The sequence below is a fragment of the Colias croceus genome, chromosome 7, assembly GCF_905220415.1.
Source record: "Colias croceus chromosome 7, ilColCroc2.1".
Lineage (NCBI taxonomy): Eukaryota > Metazoa > Arthropoda > Insecta > Lepidoptera > Pieridae > Colias > Colias croceus.
In genome coordinates, this window is record NC_059543.1 from 8882348 (window position 1) to 8901869 (window position 19522).

Here is a 19522-nt window from a genome sequence, read left to right on the forward strand (position 1 = left end):
CTATGTAAACTAACGTAATTTAATACTTAGGTACATATTCTATAATGGTGTGCTCAAACTGTTAATCTACATTTAATTTAGATTATTATTTGATACTAAGTAATGTAGAATTTAATCCACATTCATTCGTGTTTTCTTCAGATTTTAAGATTTTCTTATCAGAGTGTTCAATTTTAATGTAGTTAAATTTTATAAGAGACAATAATTAAGAACATTTTAAAATAAAGTGTCACGTATTTTTTTTAAACGACGAATGACGAAAAACGATCTAATCGCGGACGAAGTCGCGGGCAACAGCTAGTTAATACTGAAGGACATAGCAACACAGAGCTAATATCATATTTACATGCATAACAACACAGTTAGGAAGTACACTGATATTTAGCTATATTTTAAACATATCATCCATGTTATGTTACCCCAGTAAATAACGAAATATTGACTCTCATTTTTATTGGGGAAATATGCACATGATTTATATTTTCCAGGCAATTAGAAAAAATAGTAGTTATGTTATTTGTAAATAAATTCAAAAGTTTTTCACATGCTCACTTCGCGGTGTTTTCCTTCATCTATTGCGGAAGTGATGAATAAATCTCAGATAAATTTAAAAATATTTGGTCGCCTGATAACTCTAAAATTTTCTTGAACAATATGGTGATAGGCCTTAAGAAGATATATTCTTTGGTCTATTACAATGTTAAATGTGAATGATCTAACCAAGACCTCTTGTCGCCTGAGAGTGTGGTAATCTTAACAGTCGTCAATTTGAGTGTGACCCAATTCGTATAACAATCGATATCTTATAGAAATAAATAAAAACATTAAACCCAAACTCAAACATTTATTTATTCAATCAGACTTCTTCTAGAAGCACTTTTGAATCGTCATAACATATTTTTAACATTTACCACTTTTACATTAAAGAGAGAAACATACCTACTGGTTTTTAATAAACTATGTACACTACTACTTTTAAAGGTAATGCAAATGAGGTAAGCATTAAATGTATGCAAAAATTATTCTAATAATTTCTTTACATTGATTTGCATGTATGCTTTAATAAAAAGAGTAAACATAAATGTTGTTCATATTCGGAGTTTTAAAATTTGTAAATATTTACTGTGATCACGTCATTATAGCTACGTAGTTAAATGATAAGCAGAAAGAAAATCGCCAAAAACTTTATATGCGGTTATAATACAAAAACTAACTTTGTCCATAGAGACCTGTATAAAATGCAAATATATACACGAAATAATAACTAAAATTTACATCGATTTGATGTCTAAAATATCAATCATTTTACAAGGATTTTACAGTAATATTTGATCAGAATTAATAGCGTTATAAATATTAAAATACTTAACTCCCTACAAACCTTTGCTGTATTTTAAAGACTACTTTTAGACCTACTTAGATTTTATACACTATTATAGACCTATAATAGGTAAGTTTTTTTAGAATAATATTTTAATAAATAATATTGAACACAGGTGTGCAATAGTGCGTACCATTATCTACAAAGTCAGTTAACTCTATGAAAGAAGTAGAGAGCCGTTTGGATAATGTACTTGGTACCTAAGTCACCATCGCGCTCCGAAGGCGGGCGCACGCGGGCTTTACAATCTAGGTTTTTATTAATAACTACAAAAATCGATTAAAATTGTGAAAGCGTAATATTGAACGTAAGTACTTAATTTTTATGTTAATGGTATAGTCGCTTTTTTCCCAGTAGAGTTATCAACTATTTGTTTACAAATATTATTGTTTATATTTTGGTGATATTGAAACAGGTTGATAAATTTGACGGTTGTCGAGAATTTTTTTATTGATTAAAGAAATTTAAAGAAATTTTACCTAATACAATTTTATTTTAGTTAAATATAAAATGATTCATTCGTTATGTATGCATTCACAGTAAGGACGTAAAAGTATTTGTAAGTGAGCTGTGACTGACTAGCACAATAATTGTAAAATAGAAAGTTTTTGCAGTTATGCCGGCTTACCGGGTCCCGCCTCGACACCGTTCAGTAAACAATTTTATATCTACTTCATATAACTTAATGAGAATAAATAAATAATATTTTTATCTAGATATAAAAGGGAAAGTAGAAGTGAAGTAGAATTTAAAAATGTGTCCCAAAAAATATAGAAAATAGTAAGAATTTGCCGATCAAACCGGTTTTCTCGTTCTTTTTACATAAATGAAAAATTTATCGTATCGTTTTCGTGTTGTACCTACATGTGTTTTTATTTATTATGTCTTAAAGATCATTTTCTTCTATTTTTCATGTTTAGTTTTACCTATTGCTAAATGTCAATCAGCCCGAATTGTTTTAAAATATAAATATGTATTTAATCAATACAAACACTTATTTCGATAATTAAGTAGATTTGTGTGTCACAACAGGGAAATATTTTTTCATAAATGTATTCGAAGATCATAATATTTTTTGTTATTCGTGTAGAAGACACGTTAATTATAATATGACAATCTTTAACTTATGACGAACCTACACAGCTTGATTTTATCTTCCGTCTATAATCCTTACAAAATGTACTTACATTATTTTTCTTTAATTTAACTAAGAAATACATCATATACAGGATGGAAATATTCTATGAGCCGGTAGTGGCAATTGAATTTTCGAAAATCTTTAAATGCAGTTCTATTTCTTTTTAAAAATAAATGAATGTTTGATTTCAGCCAAATTCGCTAAGTAATAAAGGCACTTTCCCTCCATGGCCCAATGAAATTTTGCACCCTGTATATCTATCACTTATACCTATATAAATTCTTGCTGGGTTACTTAGCTGGGTTAGGACCTTAGTAAGGACCTAATAATATGTACACTGTTATGTGTATGCGATTAGTATATTTCTTCATTATAAACACAGTAATAAAAATATTATCAAATCTTTACACAAACGATTCTCACATAAATAATTCCAAAAAATACATAATTTATTTGTAAATGTTAAATGTCGTTCCATTTTTGTACCCACGCTTGAAGACTTGAACTGAAAAATATTTTTTATTTTAAGGTTTTACACGTCACATGGCACATTTTTATATGTAGACTATACAGTAGGTATCTTAACACTAAACTGCATAATTTATTACTATAGAATTTAGATCCGCTATAAACATACGCACAAAGACAAAATATTTGTCACATTGTAATATTTGTCAACAAGAACCGTAATTTTCATCACATTTATAATTTCCTTAGTTGTGATGAAAAGCAGAACAATAAAGGCAATTTCCTACACATAAAAAGTTATAACAATGTTGCAATATAATATAAAACAAGTGGACTATGTTACTTAATAATACTTGTTTTAACAATATGTTTTAGAGCGATTTATAAACTACAATTAGGCATACCTACGTGCGTAAATCGTAGGTGTTCTCAATTTTTTATAATTTATTTACAGTAAAGTAAATAAAATTACAGTTCCATCAATGAATTGGCTCAAAAAAAATAATGATCATATTTTTATCATTGATGCTGTAATGTTAATTCAATCTCCATTCTGGTAGTTATTTAATTAGTAATTACATATTCTTTGAATATGTATTGTATTGGTTCGTAATAATAGGTATAAGTTAAAATATTAATCAAGGTATTACTAAACAGATTATAATTTGCTTACGAATAATGTAATAATCTCAAAAAACAGATGCTTAAGATCGTCAATGAAATATCGGCTTATAGCTAAGCTAGGTCATTAGACCGGTGGTATAGCATGCGATGCTAAGTAAATCAAGTAGGTACATAGTAGATTTCTAATAATAAACAACTGTTATATATCACGGATTCAAAGCGCAAGCTTGCTCTATTGAATTCCGTTTGCTCTCATGGGATATCGATAGGTCATAATTATTGAATTTATTTCACATTATTATTTAAATAGTAGATTGTACCACAGACTAATAATAATATACTACGTATAAATTGTACTTATACTTTACAAGGTAGAATTATGAGTTACACTAAAGACGCAACTATTAACTTTGTATTAAACAAGTAGTAAAGTTATTATGTCATTGCAAAAAACTTTTTCAATAGCCTATTTTCTTACGGCTATGCTAGGAATAAAGGCACATTTGTTGAAGTGGTTGATATCACAGTATTTTCGATACACAACCTCTTTTTATATGGCGTTAAAATAATGGCGTGTAAAAGTTTATTCCACCTGCTGTAGACCACCTAAAGTCAAAAAGTGAAAACTTTATTTACAAAATTACAAATGTGTTTTCCGCTTATCATTGTAAATAGATCTTGTCACATACTGAAATAAAAACATCAAGAATCACTTCGCGGAAACTCAATTTGAGATTTTCAAACCAAATTAAGATTAATGTAGTTACTTAGGTATTAAATGCTATTTTATTCTATTGTAGAGTCTAGAGTCTAAGAGTCTATACACTTCTTTCTGTCATTAACTCCTTATCGCTCTATGTTCAGGTAGGTTAATTTCTCCAAAAAAGGATCATTATCTAGAAACATAAACAGTAAAAAAATACACCGCATTTTAATAATATTTCAATTTCTCTTACTCCCTTCCTTCTCTATGTTACTTACTTTGATTTTTTGTATTGTAGAAGTTTCAATGAGAAAACAACATAGACATTCAACCACAGAAAGGTACCTACCAAATTATTAAAAAAATGTAAACCTTTTACGGAGTACATTGTTATATATTGTTATATATAGGAGATATAATCGTTTCGTTGCAAGAGAGGAATGGAGTTAATATTTCCAATTGAGTATACCTTGGCACCATTTGTAGAACGCACGTCGCACACATTGATAATGAAGCATACTGGTATGCTAATAAAACATTTAATTTAATAAATAAATATTAATTATTATTAAATAAGCTATGCTATAAAGTCAGCTTTTAACTTATTCCTTTGCAAAGTGCAACAAAATATAATAATTAACAAGCTGTGCCCCGCGGTTTTACCCGCATTGCTCCGCTCCTATTAGTCTTAGCATGACCGTTTTCAAATCGGACCCGTGTTTCCTGAAATTAGCGGGATCAAGCAAACAAACAAACTCTACAGCTTTAGAATATTGGTATAGGTACGTGTAATTTTTTGTAGTCGAACTGATTAGTATGCTATCTTATATCTATTATAAGTAGTTAAAATCTGTAATCTCATGCCAGTTTCAAAATTGGTACAATAATCACAATTGCGTGATGACTGACAACTAAAAGATAAATTTCATAACATATAAGTATAGTGTGCACGAATAGAGTGTGTTAGTTGTGGAATAAAAGCCTTGCAGAGCATTAACAAATCATTATTATTATATTACTTAATATATTAATCGATATAAATTAAGAATAGCTTTTCTCGGCTCTACCTTAGGATTTGCTCCATAAAGATTGCTTCTAGGCATAGTGCATCAAAGTGCTTACAAAATGTCTAACGCTGTTGAAGAACTTAGAAAAAAACATAAAAAGGGTAATTTAACCAAATTTTTTATATATAGCAAGACAAAAATACAAAACAAATGGCGTCAATACAAAACAAAAAACATGTGCAAATGGCGTCCAAAAGCCGTCTCTATCTACCAGTAGGAAATATTTGGGTAAAGGATAACACACACATATAAAACATCGCGATGAATAAACAACATATTACATTAAATAAACTTTTAAAATTCATTATGAAAAAAATGCATTTATATTTGTATATATCCGTGTGTGATACATTTGCAAAAGGTCGCGTTAGAGTATATTATATTCTATGGCAGAAGCGAGGTAATTGGCCTTGACACCTACCTGTGAGGTCTGAAAAATTAGGTACGTCACGTACAGCGGAAAAAAATACTCGAAAATAATTTCGAGTATTTTTTTCAAAGTTAGGTAAGTATTCGTTTATTTATAAATCATATTTGATTAAAAAAATATGCTTAGTTTTGCGTAATCAACCTATAAATGAAATGAAAATAAATAATCACTGCAGATGCACCTTATTATTTCTCCGATAAATATGAAAGTCAACAAACAATCGATAGCAATTAGCAAACAATTAACATGCAATAAACACGTGTGCACGCCCTTGTACCATTTCATCATTTAACCCGAAGAGTAAATATCGAGGAATAGCTCAAAAGCAAATGTTGGTTAAGTAGTGGTGCAACGCGGGACGGTACTACGAATCTAGTTTGTGCAATATCCACGCCGTGAACAAGGTTGTAGGTTTGGTCGTGTAGCCCTAAGTACTTACGCTCATTTATATACAGACTAGATTGTTCTGATGTAAATAGCATCTATTTTTATGTGAATACACGGGAAAAAATCTCTTTTTTTTTCACAATAAACAAGAGCTTAGAGCAGGTACTAAGTAAAGCTAACGTAAATAAACGATCTACCAATACAAGCCAATAGGTACAGTGTACTAATTTAAAATATCTTAGTTATGTTACATCACATCTAAAATTTATAATTAAACGACAAAATGGCACGTATCTAATACTCACATCCTTATAAAAACTTTACCTGCTATATAAATCAATATAATATATTAATATTTGATTTTACAATATGGATTTCCTTGAATGTTTTTCAACGACATCCTAAAAAAATATGTCGATATACCTAAATACGACGTACAACTCTATATTTAGCTTATTGTTTGTACTACATTCTTGCAAATAAATATAATTTGAATTTGAATTTGAATTTGTTTTTTAAAGTTAAAAAAAATTCGCCTCAGAAACTAGGTTACTTACTTTTTGGGTATATTCATAGTACAATAATGAATTATTGGTATGAAATAAAAGTATGATATTTTTAGTATGTATAAGGTAGAGTCATCTTAGATTTAGATAGAGCACGTTAATCCATACTAATATTATAAATTCGAAAGTAACTCTGTCTGTCTGTTACTCAATGAATGAGCGAGCATGAAATTTGGTATAGAGATATTTTGATACCCGAGAAAGGACATAGGATAGGTTTTATCCCTGAAATCCCACGGGAACGGGAACTATGCGGGTTTTTCTTTGACTGCGCGGGCGAAGCCGTCGGCGGAGAGCTAGTTACTACATAACTTTGATTATGTCAGTAGTTATATCATTATCCAATATAACAAGTAAAGTGAATTACTTTTATAACTCTAATCGGAAACAGACGTGATGATAATTATTTGTAGCTATTATCTGTAAAAGATAAAACATTAAGAATATGTATTCGAAATTATAAGTTTAATTTTTTATCATCACGTCAGTTGATGAATTAATAATCTTTATTCAAGAGACAGTTAGTAGTTACTTAAATTTAAACTTTTTTAGTAGTAAAATTTAAGTAATTGTAAGTCAACGTTGTTTAACTATAACTTTTAAATAAACAATTAATATTCAAGTAAGTAGTATTTCTAAATTGCAGTCACTTTTGTTTTTACGATAATAACAGTTAATTTTCAAAGTTAATCAAAAATAAAAATCAAAAGTTCGACGACATGTGACATCCGCCAACCCGCACTTGGCCAGCGTGGTGGATTATGGCTTAGAGTATATATTACAATAGTATAGAGCGAGTGTATTGCACAAATTGCCTAGTGCGGATCGTAGGCAGATGAGCTATAGATACTATATAGATGTGTGTGTGACAAATAGGGATGGGTAGGTATCAATTGCGTGTTGAACTATCGATAAGTTATGTAAATAAATATGTATCATAAGTAATTTTTATGTTCATTAAGTTATTAAAGGAAAAATATATGAATAAAGTATAAACATGTAATTTTTTTATTTGTTTACCAACTGAATAAAGTTTGTTTATTCCATTTGAATATTAAATATTATATAAGAAATTTTCTTGTATTAATTATAAGTACTTTAAAAAAATATGTTTAATTGGAATATCAGAAAAACGTGAGTACTTTTTAAATAATAAAGTTAATAAAATAAAAGATCGGGCTTAGTTCTGTTTCTTTAATAATAAATCAAACAATAGTAATTATGTTTTAAAAATGGTAAAAAATATTAAGGAATAATTCATAATTTAAAATGATAAGTAAACGCAGGTATTAACGACCCCTCTAAGGCAATTTCAAAATCAACCATATTTTTTAAGTATACTGGTTCTTCTAAAGATTTATAATTTCATTTTATATGCTAGTGTTATGTATAAAAAATGTATTTATTGAAGCAAATACATTCTAATAAAGGATTATCTTGTAAAAAATAATTTACAATGTGACTTAGTCGATTGTTGCTATTACCGACCCATAAAAACGGCTGTGAAGCTATTAACGATTTTTATGCAGCTATTCCCGATCGTATGTGAGAGGAAGCCTTTTTCCAGCAATGGAATGTATAGAAGCTAGTGATGATGATGATTACCGATCTTAATAAAATGAAATAAAAATGCAAATATATTCGTATTTTTTTATTGTAGTTATTTTTAATAAAACAAATGAGTACTTTTTAGTAATGAACTAAATAATTACAAACTTTTAAATTAATCAACATAATACTATTAATATATGTACATATATTAAATTAAGGATTTCAAACTCTAGGATATTTCGTTATGCTATTTGATTGATTGCTTCGGCGAGTTGTGTTTTACTGAATACTTTTCGCCGCTTTCGTGGCTCCATATTTCTGGAAAAAATATACCTAATTATATGTTTTATGTTAATTGAACCTAAAAAAAATATAATTTTTAATAGGTACCTATTATGTCATAAAAGTAATAAAAATATATTTGCACGCTCAATTACGAGCGGAATGTTTAAGGATCAATATTATCTGTATATACAAACATCTTTATTCTACATTCTGCAAATAAAGCAATTTGAATTTGAATTTGTAGATGAGAAACTAAACAATCTATATTCGATCGGTAATAGCTTCCTATAGTTGCTATTGCCGACCCACATGGGTCGGTATTAAAGTATGTAAGTATAAACCTAAATTGTATTACCGACCCATAAAAAAATGGTTATTTTAATTCATTTGACCATCAGACTATAAAATAGATTATAATTGATTAATGTCATACAAAATATGAACAAATGCATATTGTTTAAACAAAAAAAACAATGATTTACTACTGTAACTATTCGATAGGGATCCTCGAAAATATCATAACTTTGTATAAATTGACAACGCTAAAAGACACAACACTAGACAAAAAAGTTTAGTCGCTAATAGATTTTTATGAAGACTCATAGCTTAGATTTAAACTGGTCCATAAGACCACTTGTGTTAGTGTGATATAATAACATAAAAGAAAATAAAACAAAAAGTTACGTTGCTGCCATTGCCGACTTACGGGTCGTTGATACCTGCCACGACTTAAACTGGTGAAGCTAACACCGTCCCATTTTAATTTTAAGTTTTATCGTTTCAAATTACTTTTTATTAATAAAATGTTGTAAGAAATGAAAAGTTGACACTTAAATGCATTGACATTTAGTAATATAAATTAAAGTATAGATGTCATTTGTTTGTAAATGTCTTAAAAAGATACTCACAGTACTTACCCGAAGGAACAACGGAACAGTACGACACGTCCTGCTTCCACGCTACCCCGCAGCAACTTACGCATTTTAACTCTTTTTTGCTCAGTTACTCACTCTAACGTTAAAGTATACGATGCTCAATTAATACATTCGTGTATAACTTTGCCTACCTATAGCTAGAATAGTTCTGGAAACGTTTAAATTTCGAATTACTTTTATAGGTCGGTAATACCTTCAGATTTTCGATGGGTCGTTGATAGCTGCGTTTACCTTATAATAAATAATATTAATAATTTTTTTATTTAATTTTATCCATTCTACTATCAAAATCTTCAAAATCAATTTAGCGGTTCAGAAAATATATCGTAACATTACATACTTTACATTTACACTATAATACATTCGCATTCATAATATTAGAAAGTGTATCATACAAAACACACCACAAATTTATTTATAATACATTTTTAAAAGAGTTTTAATTGTAAAGTTGAATAAATAATTTGTTAAAATATAGTTCTTCTAGTAAACTTTATATCGAGTACAGCGTTGGTCAGGTCACATCACTACGATCACGTGACGGCAGTGAGGCGCGCGAGCGAGCCTGCGCGTGTCCGCCTCCCACCTTCCCTTCACCCCCGCGATGCTAGATTTATTTTCATAAAAATAAGTATAACAATCGACTTACTGATGAAATGTGATAGTGGATTTCAATTTTGTGTATTTTCTAGTATCGTTTTTGCAAGATAGAACTGCACATTTCACCATGTTTATTCGTAAATATGAAAAAAATCCAGAGCAACGCACTTCGTGAGCACTCAACCACGACTGCGAGCGCTCGCGGCGGGAGCGTCGTGTTGTTCCCACCTGTGCCTACTGTTCCCACTTGGTTGTTCGCACTCTATAGATAGTATATATACTCTAAGGATTATGGTCTGTACCCTCACAGGAGGCCCGTGTTCCAGCAGTGGGAACGTATATGGGCTGATAATGATGATGATGAACAGTTAATTTCTTTTATCTTACACATGTAAATAACAATGGAGAATCTATGTAAAATTCTTTTCATATAATAATAGTTTATCTTATATTTAAATAAAGGGAAAATTTCAACATGTAAAGTATAATTACAATTAATGTTAATGTATGTAAAGAGACAAATACTTTCCCGATATTCACAATCAAATAGACCTAAACACATTATAGTTCTACGAAAAAATAATCAATACCTAATTATACATTTACAATATAAATATAATTTACATTATAAATATAAAATCTCTATCGAGAGATACTTATGACTCTCATCATAATATTATAGTCATCGTTTTACAATTGGCAAATACTAATTTCATAATAAAATTAATTAAGTAATAACACGCACTAAATAATAGTAGTAATATTATGATTATTATTTATTATAATTTATAGGTAATTAATAGACAGTTGTCCAGCGTATATGATAACCCCATTTACTATCACATCGCATTGAATACACAGCTTCACAGTTGTATACCATAAAACTTGTAATGTTTTGCAAAAGAAATATAGGTATTAAATAATTAAAAATATTAATAGCACCATGATTAAGCGCTGGTTCAACTTCACTTTAGTTATTTTTAGTCGCGTTGTTTTAGTGATAATAAGTGCAAGTGTGTATAATGTGTTTGTTTGTATCGAAGTTCTATTAAATAATACGGACGTATGGTACCCCGAAAGAATATTGAAAAGAATTGAGAAAATCCTTAAATTTACGAACTATGTTTCTGGTATTGCTGTAAAAAAAATATCGATACAGGTTTGTTTTTTATTTTTTTTTCCGAGTTCTAAACTGTGGCAATGAATTAATAATTAATAAATCATTTGTCTTTTTTCAATAGCTGTTAATTTAAGTTTTATAATATGAAACGTTTTAATATACTTACCGAATGATAGTAAAAAAATAGCTATATCGTATTTGAGTTTAATAGTTAATTATAATATGTTAATTGAAAGTAATTTCTTTGTTCGAACAGTAAAATGTGTTTACAAAGTAGTTTATTATGTAAATGTATATATTCACGTGACAATTTTAGTAGATAATTTTAGTTTATTCTATTACTTAATATGGAAATAGTAATATGAGGAATTTTAATATTAGGCTTATTATAGAAAACCCACGGATTACAACACTATTTTCGATACAAAAATTTACCAAGTCGATTACAAAAAAATTGTATATTTTTTAAATATTATTTTAATACTCTACCTTTCGTAAGGCTGGTACACATTATACTGTAAAAAATTGTATTTTTAAATATTATTATAATACTCTATCTAGTATTGCAATCAATGCACTCAAAGCTAGTATTTACTATTTAGCATATATTCATAGCATTCTAATTTCTAAAGAATGTTCATTGTTTAGAACTCCAAAGAGTTTATCATCTATCGCTTTTGAATCGTGATAAATCATTTAAAAGTATACCTATTTAATATTAAAGTGGCATAATATAATCTACTGAGTAGATGTCTCTACTATGTACTTTTAGTATAGTATTATATCATCAGTGTTTTCTTTTTTGTTTATAACTTAAACATAACGACTAATTCATGTTTCTTTTTACAGAATTTCATGATGAATGCGTTCATGCAATGGTTTCTTCGGTTTTTGGTTTCCTTATCGGCGATAATAGTGTATCCTCTAACACTATTGATAAATATAAAACGTAACAAAAAATGCCCGCCACCGACTAATCCTATTCTTTTTAAATCAGCCACTACTCTGTCTATGATGATAAGAAATAAACAGGTGTGTATATTTTTACCTTTACTATTTTTTTTATTTGATGATCAAGCAATTAAGCCTTTACCATTAGCTACTATTAAGTATTCTGTGCCTTTACCCAGCGATATATATAATATTCTATTAATTTGGAAAAAGGGAAATGTCTCGAAGTTATTATGTTTTTGAGTTTATAGCTAGAAAGTGATAATTTTATTTCTATTATTGGTACTTTCTGTAAATAAATTAATGATAGTAAAAAGTATGATCACAACATTTTTGCAGTAGGTACATTTATATTAGTCATGAAGTGCCTGTAGGTGAAAATATGCATAATCATTTGCAAATCGATTATTTTATATGCCCTTACAGACTCTATTACATACTTCGTTGTCCATCAAGAATTGTACTCACAAATTCTCAGTTAAAATACAAAACAGACAGACAACTTTGTATCATGGTTATATAACATTTTACAAGTTTACTTAGGTCATAGCTGTTGCCCGATGGGTTTATAATACAATAAAAAAATATGACTTATAAATCATAAGAAACATGAATAACATAATCACTGCTACTATGACATCGATTCTTTGTGACAACGAGATTAATGTTTGTGACCGTGAATATATTATAATCGTAGACGGAAATATCTTAGGAAATATTATCATAATAACAAATAATATATAAGTCAAAATAACAAAAGATACATGATTAATATAGACAGATAACAAATTTCATGTGTCAATATTTAATAGAATTATTTATAATTTGTTTATAAGGTTCATGTTTTTTTTCTCAATAAGTTTATTTTTTATATACTTATTTTTAAGTATAAAAAAAATATCTTTATTGAGTACAAAAATTAATACAGTCCAATTACAGTATGGCTCTGTCTTCCTAACAGTTCCTTCCCAGAGAACATGTTCAGTACAAAACAAAGATTACATTTTAAAAAAAACAGAGAAAGTAGAAAAAAAACATATAATAAATACAGCTGCGCGTTTACAATTTTTGACAAGTATAGTGTGTGAGTTTGTTAGTGTGAGTGTGTGTGTGTGTGTTTGTTAATGTGTGTGCTTGTGCATGTGAGTGTTGTGTGTTTGTGCATGTTATATTATTGACATAGCTATCCATTATTAATTATGAGCTGCTCTATTTCATCATAGTCATAATTGTCAAGCCATTTAATGACCGCTTTTTTAAATAAACTGTTATTTAAAGTCCTAACTTTTTGGGTCCTACTTATAATATTGTAAAACTAGGGGCAGCAAAATGAAAAAATGAAACTATTATTATTGTTGTATACGTTTATTATTGTCCCTCTTTCGTGTTTTCTCTCCATGAGAACCTTCCATAGTGCCTTAACAAATCGTTAAAAAATTCGTTGTAATGGTAGAGGCGATTTTGTGCATTTGGCTATTCTATTTATTATATATAGATTCGCAAGTGATTCATAATATTTTGTAACTTTCAGATCACATCAGAGGCAGTTGTATCAGCTTATATAGACAGATGTAAGGAGGTTAATCCGTACTTAAATGCGATCGTAGAACCCAGATACGATGTAGCGTTGAAAGAAGCAAGGGCAATAGACAAAATGATCAACTCCAATGATCGATCCCCAGAACAACTGGCTAAGGACTTCCCGCTACTGGGCGTTCCTATGACCGTCAAAGAGAGTATCGCTGTTGAAGGTATGTTTTATAATATCATCAGTATATTTTTTCATATAAATAACTAAGGTCATACATCCGCAGAAAACGTGTAAAAAAAATGTGTCTATAACCTAGCTTTATAATTTTAAACGATTACGTTTTGATTTCCCTATTTCTTTTCAATGTTCGTTTCATGTAATGGCTCAATTAGCTCTTCTCTTCTAAAATCTACTTAAATATTATATTAATCTAATCAATTAACTTAAGACCATAATATTGTGTGGTAATTCCTCGAAAAATGCTATCAAAAGCATCAACTTCGATTGCTTACCTACTTCATATATCGCCATCTACATCCGCAAATTACCTTATAAACAAACAATAAACATGCGAAACATCCGCTTAACTACTACAAATATTGCAGCGACGGATTTCTTCACAATTACATAAACAGCTTATCGTGTGTACCGTATGCAGTATGCACTATAATACCTACAACGAAAATACGTTGTAATACGATTACATAGAGGTAAGATAACTTTAGCAGACTTCTAAATACGGGAGTTCGTAAAGCGGTGCATCACGCGATAAATTATTTATTAAAGCAAGACGGCAACAGGGTAGTGTAATGTAAGTGTAATCAGCATCTATTTGCAATAAGCTGTTTGTTAATGAAGAATTGAACAAAAATAGAACGCTACTTAGGGTTTCCACCCTTATATATTGATACTATTATTTCTATTGACGATGCCAAATAACTCCTCGCCATCGCTTCGCATACCTAATAATTATTATAAGTACATATAATGTGGCAATTAGCACGCCATATTATGTCTATTAAGGTTTATAAATATAATATGTTGGCCAAATTAATATTGATATTATTTCTATCTAACATTTAGGGACAATAGATTTAAATAAAGAAAATAAATAGGTAAATAAAGCATAGATACACTACGTGAAAAATACCACCTATAATAAAATATTTGTTTGTTATAACTTAAATATGTGTACAAAATAATTTACCAACTCGTCAAATATTCCAGGCATGAGCAACGACTGCGGCACAGTGTATCCCTACCGCAAACCAGCGAACAAAGATGCTGACATTGTTCGCCTTGCACGAGAAGCTGGAGCCATACCCATCGCAGTCACCAACACACCACAGCTTTGTATGAATTGGGAGACTTATAACAACGTGTCTGGTCTCACTATGAACCCGTATGACCAGAAACGTACTACGGGAGGATCTTCAGGGGGAGAGGTTAGTGCTGGAAATATAAGTTAGATTTTTTAAACATTTTCACTTTGACCGAACATGATCAGTATGATAAATTATAGGCTACGCCATTCTGGAATAAATGAAAATGTAGTTTTCTACTGGAAGAAGAATATGGATTATGGAGGATTTGTTGATTAACGAATTTTCCATTACACGCACACTAACAAAGTTACAAACAATAAAGATCATCATAACTCATCATAACGTTCATAATTGCTTGTAATATGTTTTATACGTAAAAAGGAAAACGAAATACACATTCGTGTAGAAGTAAGAACAATCGTTAAATTAGATCTTTGGAAAACATTAACATGAAAAACGTTAACATGTTTAAACGACATTATTTGAGGAAAGTCAAACGCTAAACTACACGTATTCTCACATTCCTATAAAAAAAACAGCTTAGATTCAAATTATTATAAGATAATATCTAACCACCTAACGCGTATCCAAGCAGTTTTTCGAAAACAAGGAAAAATTTGAAATTATTGTTCAGTCTTAAAAAAAAAATCAATACCTATGAATGAAATGAATAAAATCGCTTCAATAGTTTACTTGCATAAATACCTATTACAATAATAAAAATAAAAATAGCTTTTTTTTTTAATTTCCAGTCGGCCTTGATCGCTGCAGCAGCGTCAGTAATAGGTGTTGGTTCAGACATCGCAGGTTCTCTTCGATTACCCCCTATGTTCAATGGAATATTTGGCCACAAACCAACCCCTCATCTTTGGTCTATTCAAGGTAAATACGATTACATATATTATATTGTGGGTTAAGATTTTCACAGTTCAAGCAACTCTTGATAGATGGCGTGCTTATAGTCGTGTTATAGAGCGAAAAATGAAGTCGATTGCTTATGATTTGTAAGTGATGTGTTCTAAGGCATCACGTCGCTTAAAAAATAGGAACTGCAACTTATATTAATTAGAGAGAAATTAAACATTGATAAACTTTAGTACTTCAACTGAACTTGTATACGTGGAGGTTTGTAACCCGTTTTATTATTTGAACAGTATTTTAAATGCCCGTCCGACTAGAGCCCTTCCGGCCTCCTCCACTCAAGCGACAGCCCAAGCCGAGGTTCGAGATCCCCGTCAAGGGGGGACGCCCTTGCGCATGTCGCTACAAGGGTGAACCTTCAGTTCACCCACGCGTCCGCGCCTTCTGGCTAACATTGAGAGACACCACACAAAAAAAGTATTTTAAATGCATTACAGAAATTATTATTACAAAAATGTCCTTTACAAAACTTTTCAGGTCACGTACCGGACTGTTTGGACCCTGCCTTTGAAGAATACTTCGCTCTTGGCCCTATAACACGATATGCCGAAGATTTGACACTGCTACTTAAAGTTTTGAAGCAACCGGGAGCTCCTGACGTACCTTTCGATAAACCAGTAAGCATTTATCCCATTTCATAATTATTTAAGACGATTCGAAAAGTGTTTCTAGAAGAAGTCTAGTGTTAATTATTTATATATATATTATTTTTAATTAATTGTCTATTTTATCGACTTTGTTTGATAATAAGATTTTGATAATATTATTTTTCATACAAGTTTTTTTGTTTTAATTTTAAGTTTTTAGAGTTCAATTAATCGTGTTATTTTTCAGGTGGACATAACTCGCCTAAAGTTTTATTACATGGAGGGTGATGGAGGCCACGTTATGAGTAAGATAGGACCGGACGTGAGGAAAGCCATGGAAAAAGCTAAAAACTATATAAAAACCACTTACAATCAGGATGTACAAGAGGTAAGAGAATTAACCGCATAAAATATGCAAGAATGTTAGATTAATAATGGTAAAAAAGCCAATTGATATAAGTAACACAATATACCTACTGTTAAAATTTATACTTGCGGACGGCCCCAAAACATAATGTTAAACTAACCAAAAGTATATTTTTTTAGCTCAAAATCAAGAATCTTCATCACATGTGGGAGATCAGCGTGAGAGTGTTATTCAAAATACGACACGTTGCTAACATCTACACTGATCCAAATGAACGAGATCAATTGATATCCATGTGGCCAGAAGTATTAAGGAAATTATTCGGTTTATCCGATCACAGCCTAACGTGTGTTCTTTATGGACCAGTTCAGAAATTCTTTGACAAATTACCTGAAAATTATTATCAGAATTTAGTGAAAACTTTTGAGCAAATTAAACAGGATTTCTATGTAAGCATATTTTGTTTGTATCGTTTATACTTTTAGCATGCATTGTAGAGTGGCATGGCAAAAGTCTCGGTCTGGCTGAGCATAGAAAATTGATCATCTACTTGCACGCAACGAAAATCAATAACTGAAATAAAACAAAAAACTTTATGTGCATTAAAATAAATTATTCATGTATCAATTTATAACAATTCTTTGTTTCCATTTCAATTAATAGTTTAGTGTGTTTGTAATTTTATAACCGTGTCATCATCGCGCTTATCAACTAATTTCTTCAAAATTTTACAGGAAGTATTATCAGACGATGCTGTACTATTCTTCCCATCATTCCCGGGCCCAGCACACTTACACTACCGGATATTTTACAAATTCCTGAACTGTGGTTACCTCACAATGTTCAACGCTCTTGGTCTACCATCTACGAACTGCCCACTAGGATTGACAGATAATGGTCTTCCTGTTGGAATGCAAATAGTAGCCAATAAATGTAATGACCATCTCACGATAGCTGTAGCCAAGGAATTTGAGAAAGCGTTTGGTGGATGGGTTCCTCCTAATAAGGATTTTTTTGACAGTGTGAAAACTGCTTAAAACACAAAATAATTAAGGGTATACCAACGTTATAAGAAGAAGATATGCAGCATCACATTAAGAGTATTGTAGCATTTACGCATGCCGCCGAAATATAGGACAGACTACGTAGAATGATGATTAGAATGAGTGCAATACAACGTCCTTATTTTATCCAAATTACCTATACATATCGATAAGTACCTACCTACTTGTAAGAATTCTTGTACCTATAGTAGAATTTATTGTAAATATTTTATATGAATAAAATTATATTTTTATGGATAAGGTAGAATATTTATGTGATTTAATAATTGCGCTTTGTAGGTACATAATCTTAATATATATAAATCTCGTGTCACAATGTTTGTCCTCAATGGACTCCTAAACCACTTAACCGATTATAATAAAATTCGCACACCATGTGCAGTTCGATCCAACTTGAGAGATAGGATAGTTTAAATCTCAAATCGTTTTAGAGAAAGCGGGCGAAGCCGCGGGCGGTAAGCTAGTATGAATATAAATTTTATAGGACCAAAAATGCAGTCCCCTACCGCAGTTACTTTTAATACTTAATGTGCAACAGTTGTAGAATATAGGTAAATTGTTTTACAGCCATTATCCCACGATATTTTATTTAATTTATTAAAATATGGACTCCTTGTTTTACTTTGATAATATAATGATCTAAATTTTGGAGTTGGTTTGGAGTACAGAATGTTGGTATTACCTACTTCTTCGATTTGAGTGTTATCAATGAATTCGTGATATTTGATGTATAATTATTGTGCCTGGGTTAAAATTGGCGGTATGTGATGATGATAAGGATTTCCAAAGTTAGAATACTATCCATGTATTATTGTTATGCTTATGTAGTCCTAAGAATTTTTATAGTTATAAGTTTTATTCAGGGACTGCAAATTTTATTAAAAGTGATATTCTTTAAATTTTAAGTGTTTTATTACCCCTATGCTTAAACGAGCCACAAGCCCACAAAATGTTGCTCAAACTACACTGGAGTTTTTTTTTAGATGACATGCAATTTTGTCTTTCTATTTACGAGTAGGTATTCATTAGGAGAGTGACCTAAAATTGATGAAAAGGTATTTGTTATGAAATATGCTAGGTTTCTAAAATTTAGAAATATTTTCTCATAGGTAATTAATTCAGATAATGGCTTCAGAGCACAGCACTGAAAGTCCTACCCATAAATGAAAATATTTTCTCAAAATTCTTATGAAAAGTTCGTGCTGATAACAGATAGGTACGTTACGATCTAATACTAGAAAATTAAAGCCAAATACTATATTTATACTGTTTTCATAATATACTTATTGAATTAACATTGACCACAACGACGAACAAATCAGATCGGATATATGCATAATGCCTTAATAATATAAAAATCTAATGACAATGGACGTGGCCGGCAAGACGGCACGGTAGTTACAAGCTACAAGGTTAATCTTGGTCTAGGACACACGCGATAGCATTAGTCAATGATATTATATCAACTAAATCTATGCATATACAATATACATACAAACCTATACCCTGCGGTTTTACCCC

At 30.3% G+C, this 19522-nt stretch overlaps 1 protein-coding gene across 2 annotated transcripts; it reads left to right on the forward strand.

The window, feature by feature from the left end:
* The first annotated feature begins 1633 nt into the window (after positions 1–1633).
* On the forward strand, positions 1634–18283 carry LOC123693302 (fatty-acid amide hydrolase 2-B-like). Of its 2 annotated transcripts, none has more exons than XM_045638328.1 (9): positions 1634–1688; positions 12105–12287; positions 13738–13957; positions 14965–15182; positions 15815–15944; positions 16461–16600; positions 16818–16958; positions 17117–17386; positions 17672–18283. In XM_045638328.1, exons 2-9 carry the CDS (start codon positions 12111–12113, stop codon positions 17972–17974), a joined length of 1599 nt encoding a protein of 532 aa, XP_045494284.1. In that variant the 5' UTR covers positions 1634–1688; positions 12105–12110; the 3' UTR covers positions 17975–18283. The 2 variants fall into 2 exon arrangements, with proteins under 2 accessions (XP_045494284.1, XP_045494283.1); XM_045638327.1 differs by lacking the exon at positions 1634–1688 and adding an exon at positions 11064–11294.
* The last annotated feature ends 1239 nt before the right edge of the window (positions 18284–19522 follow it).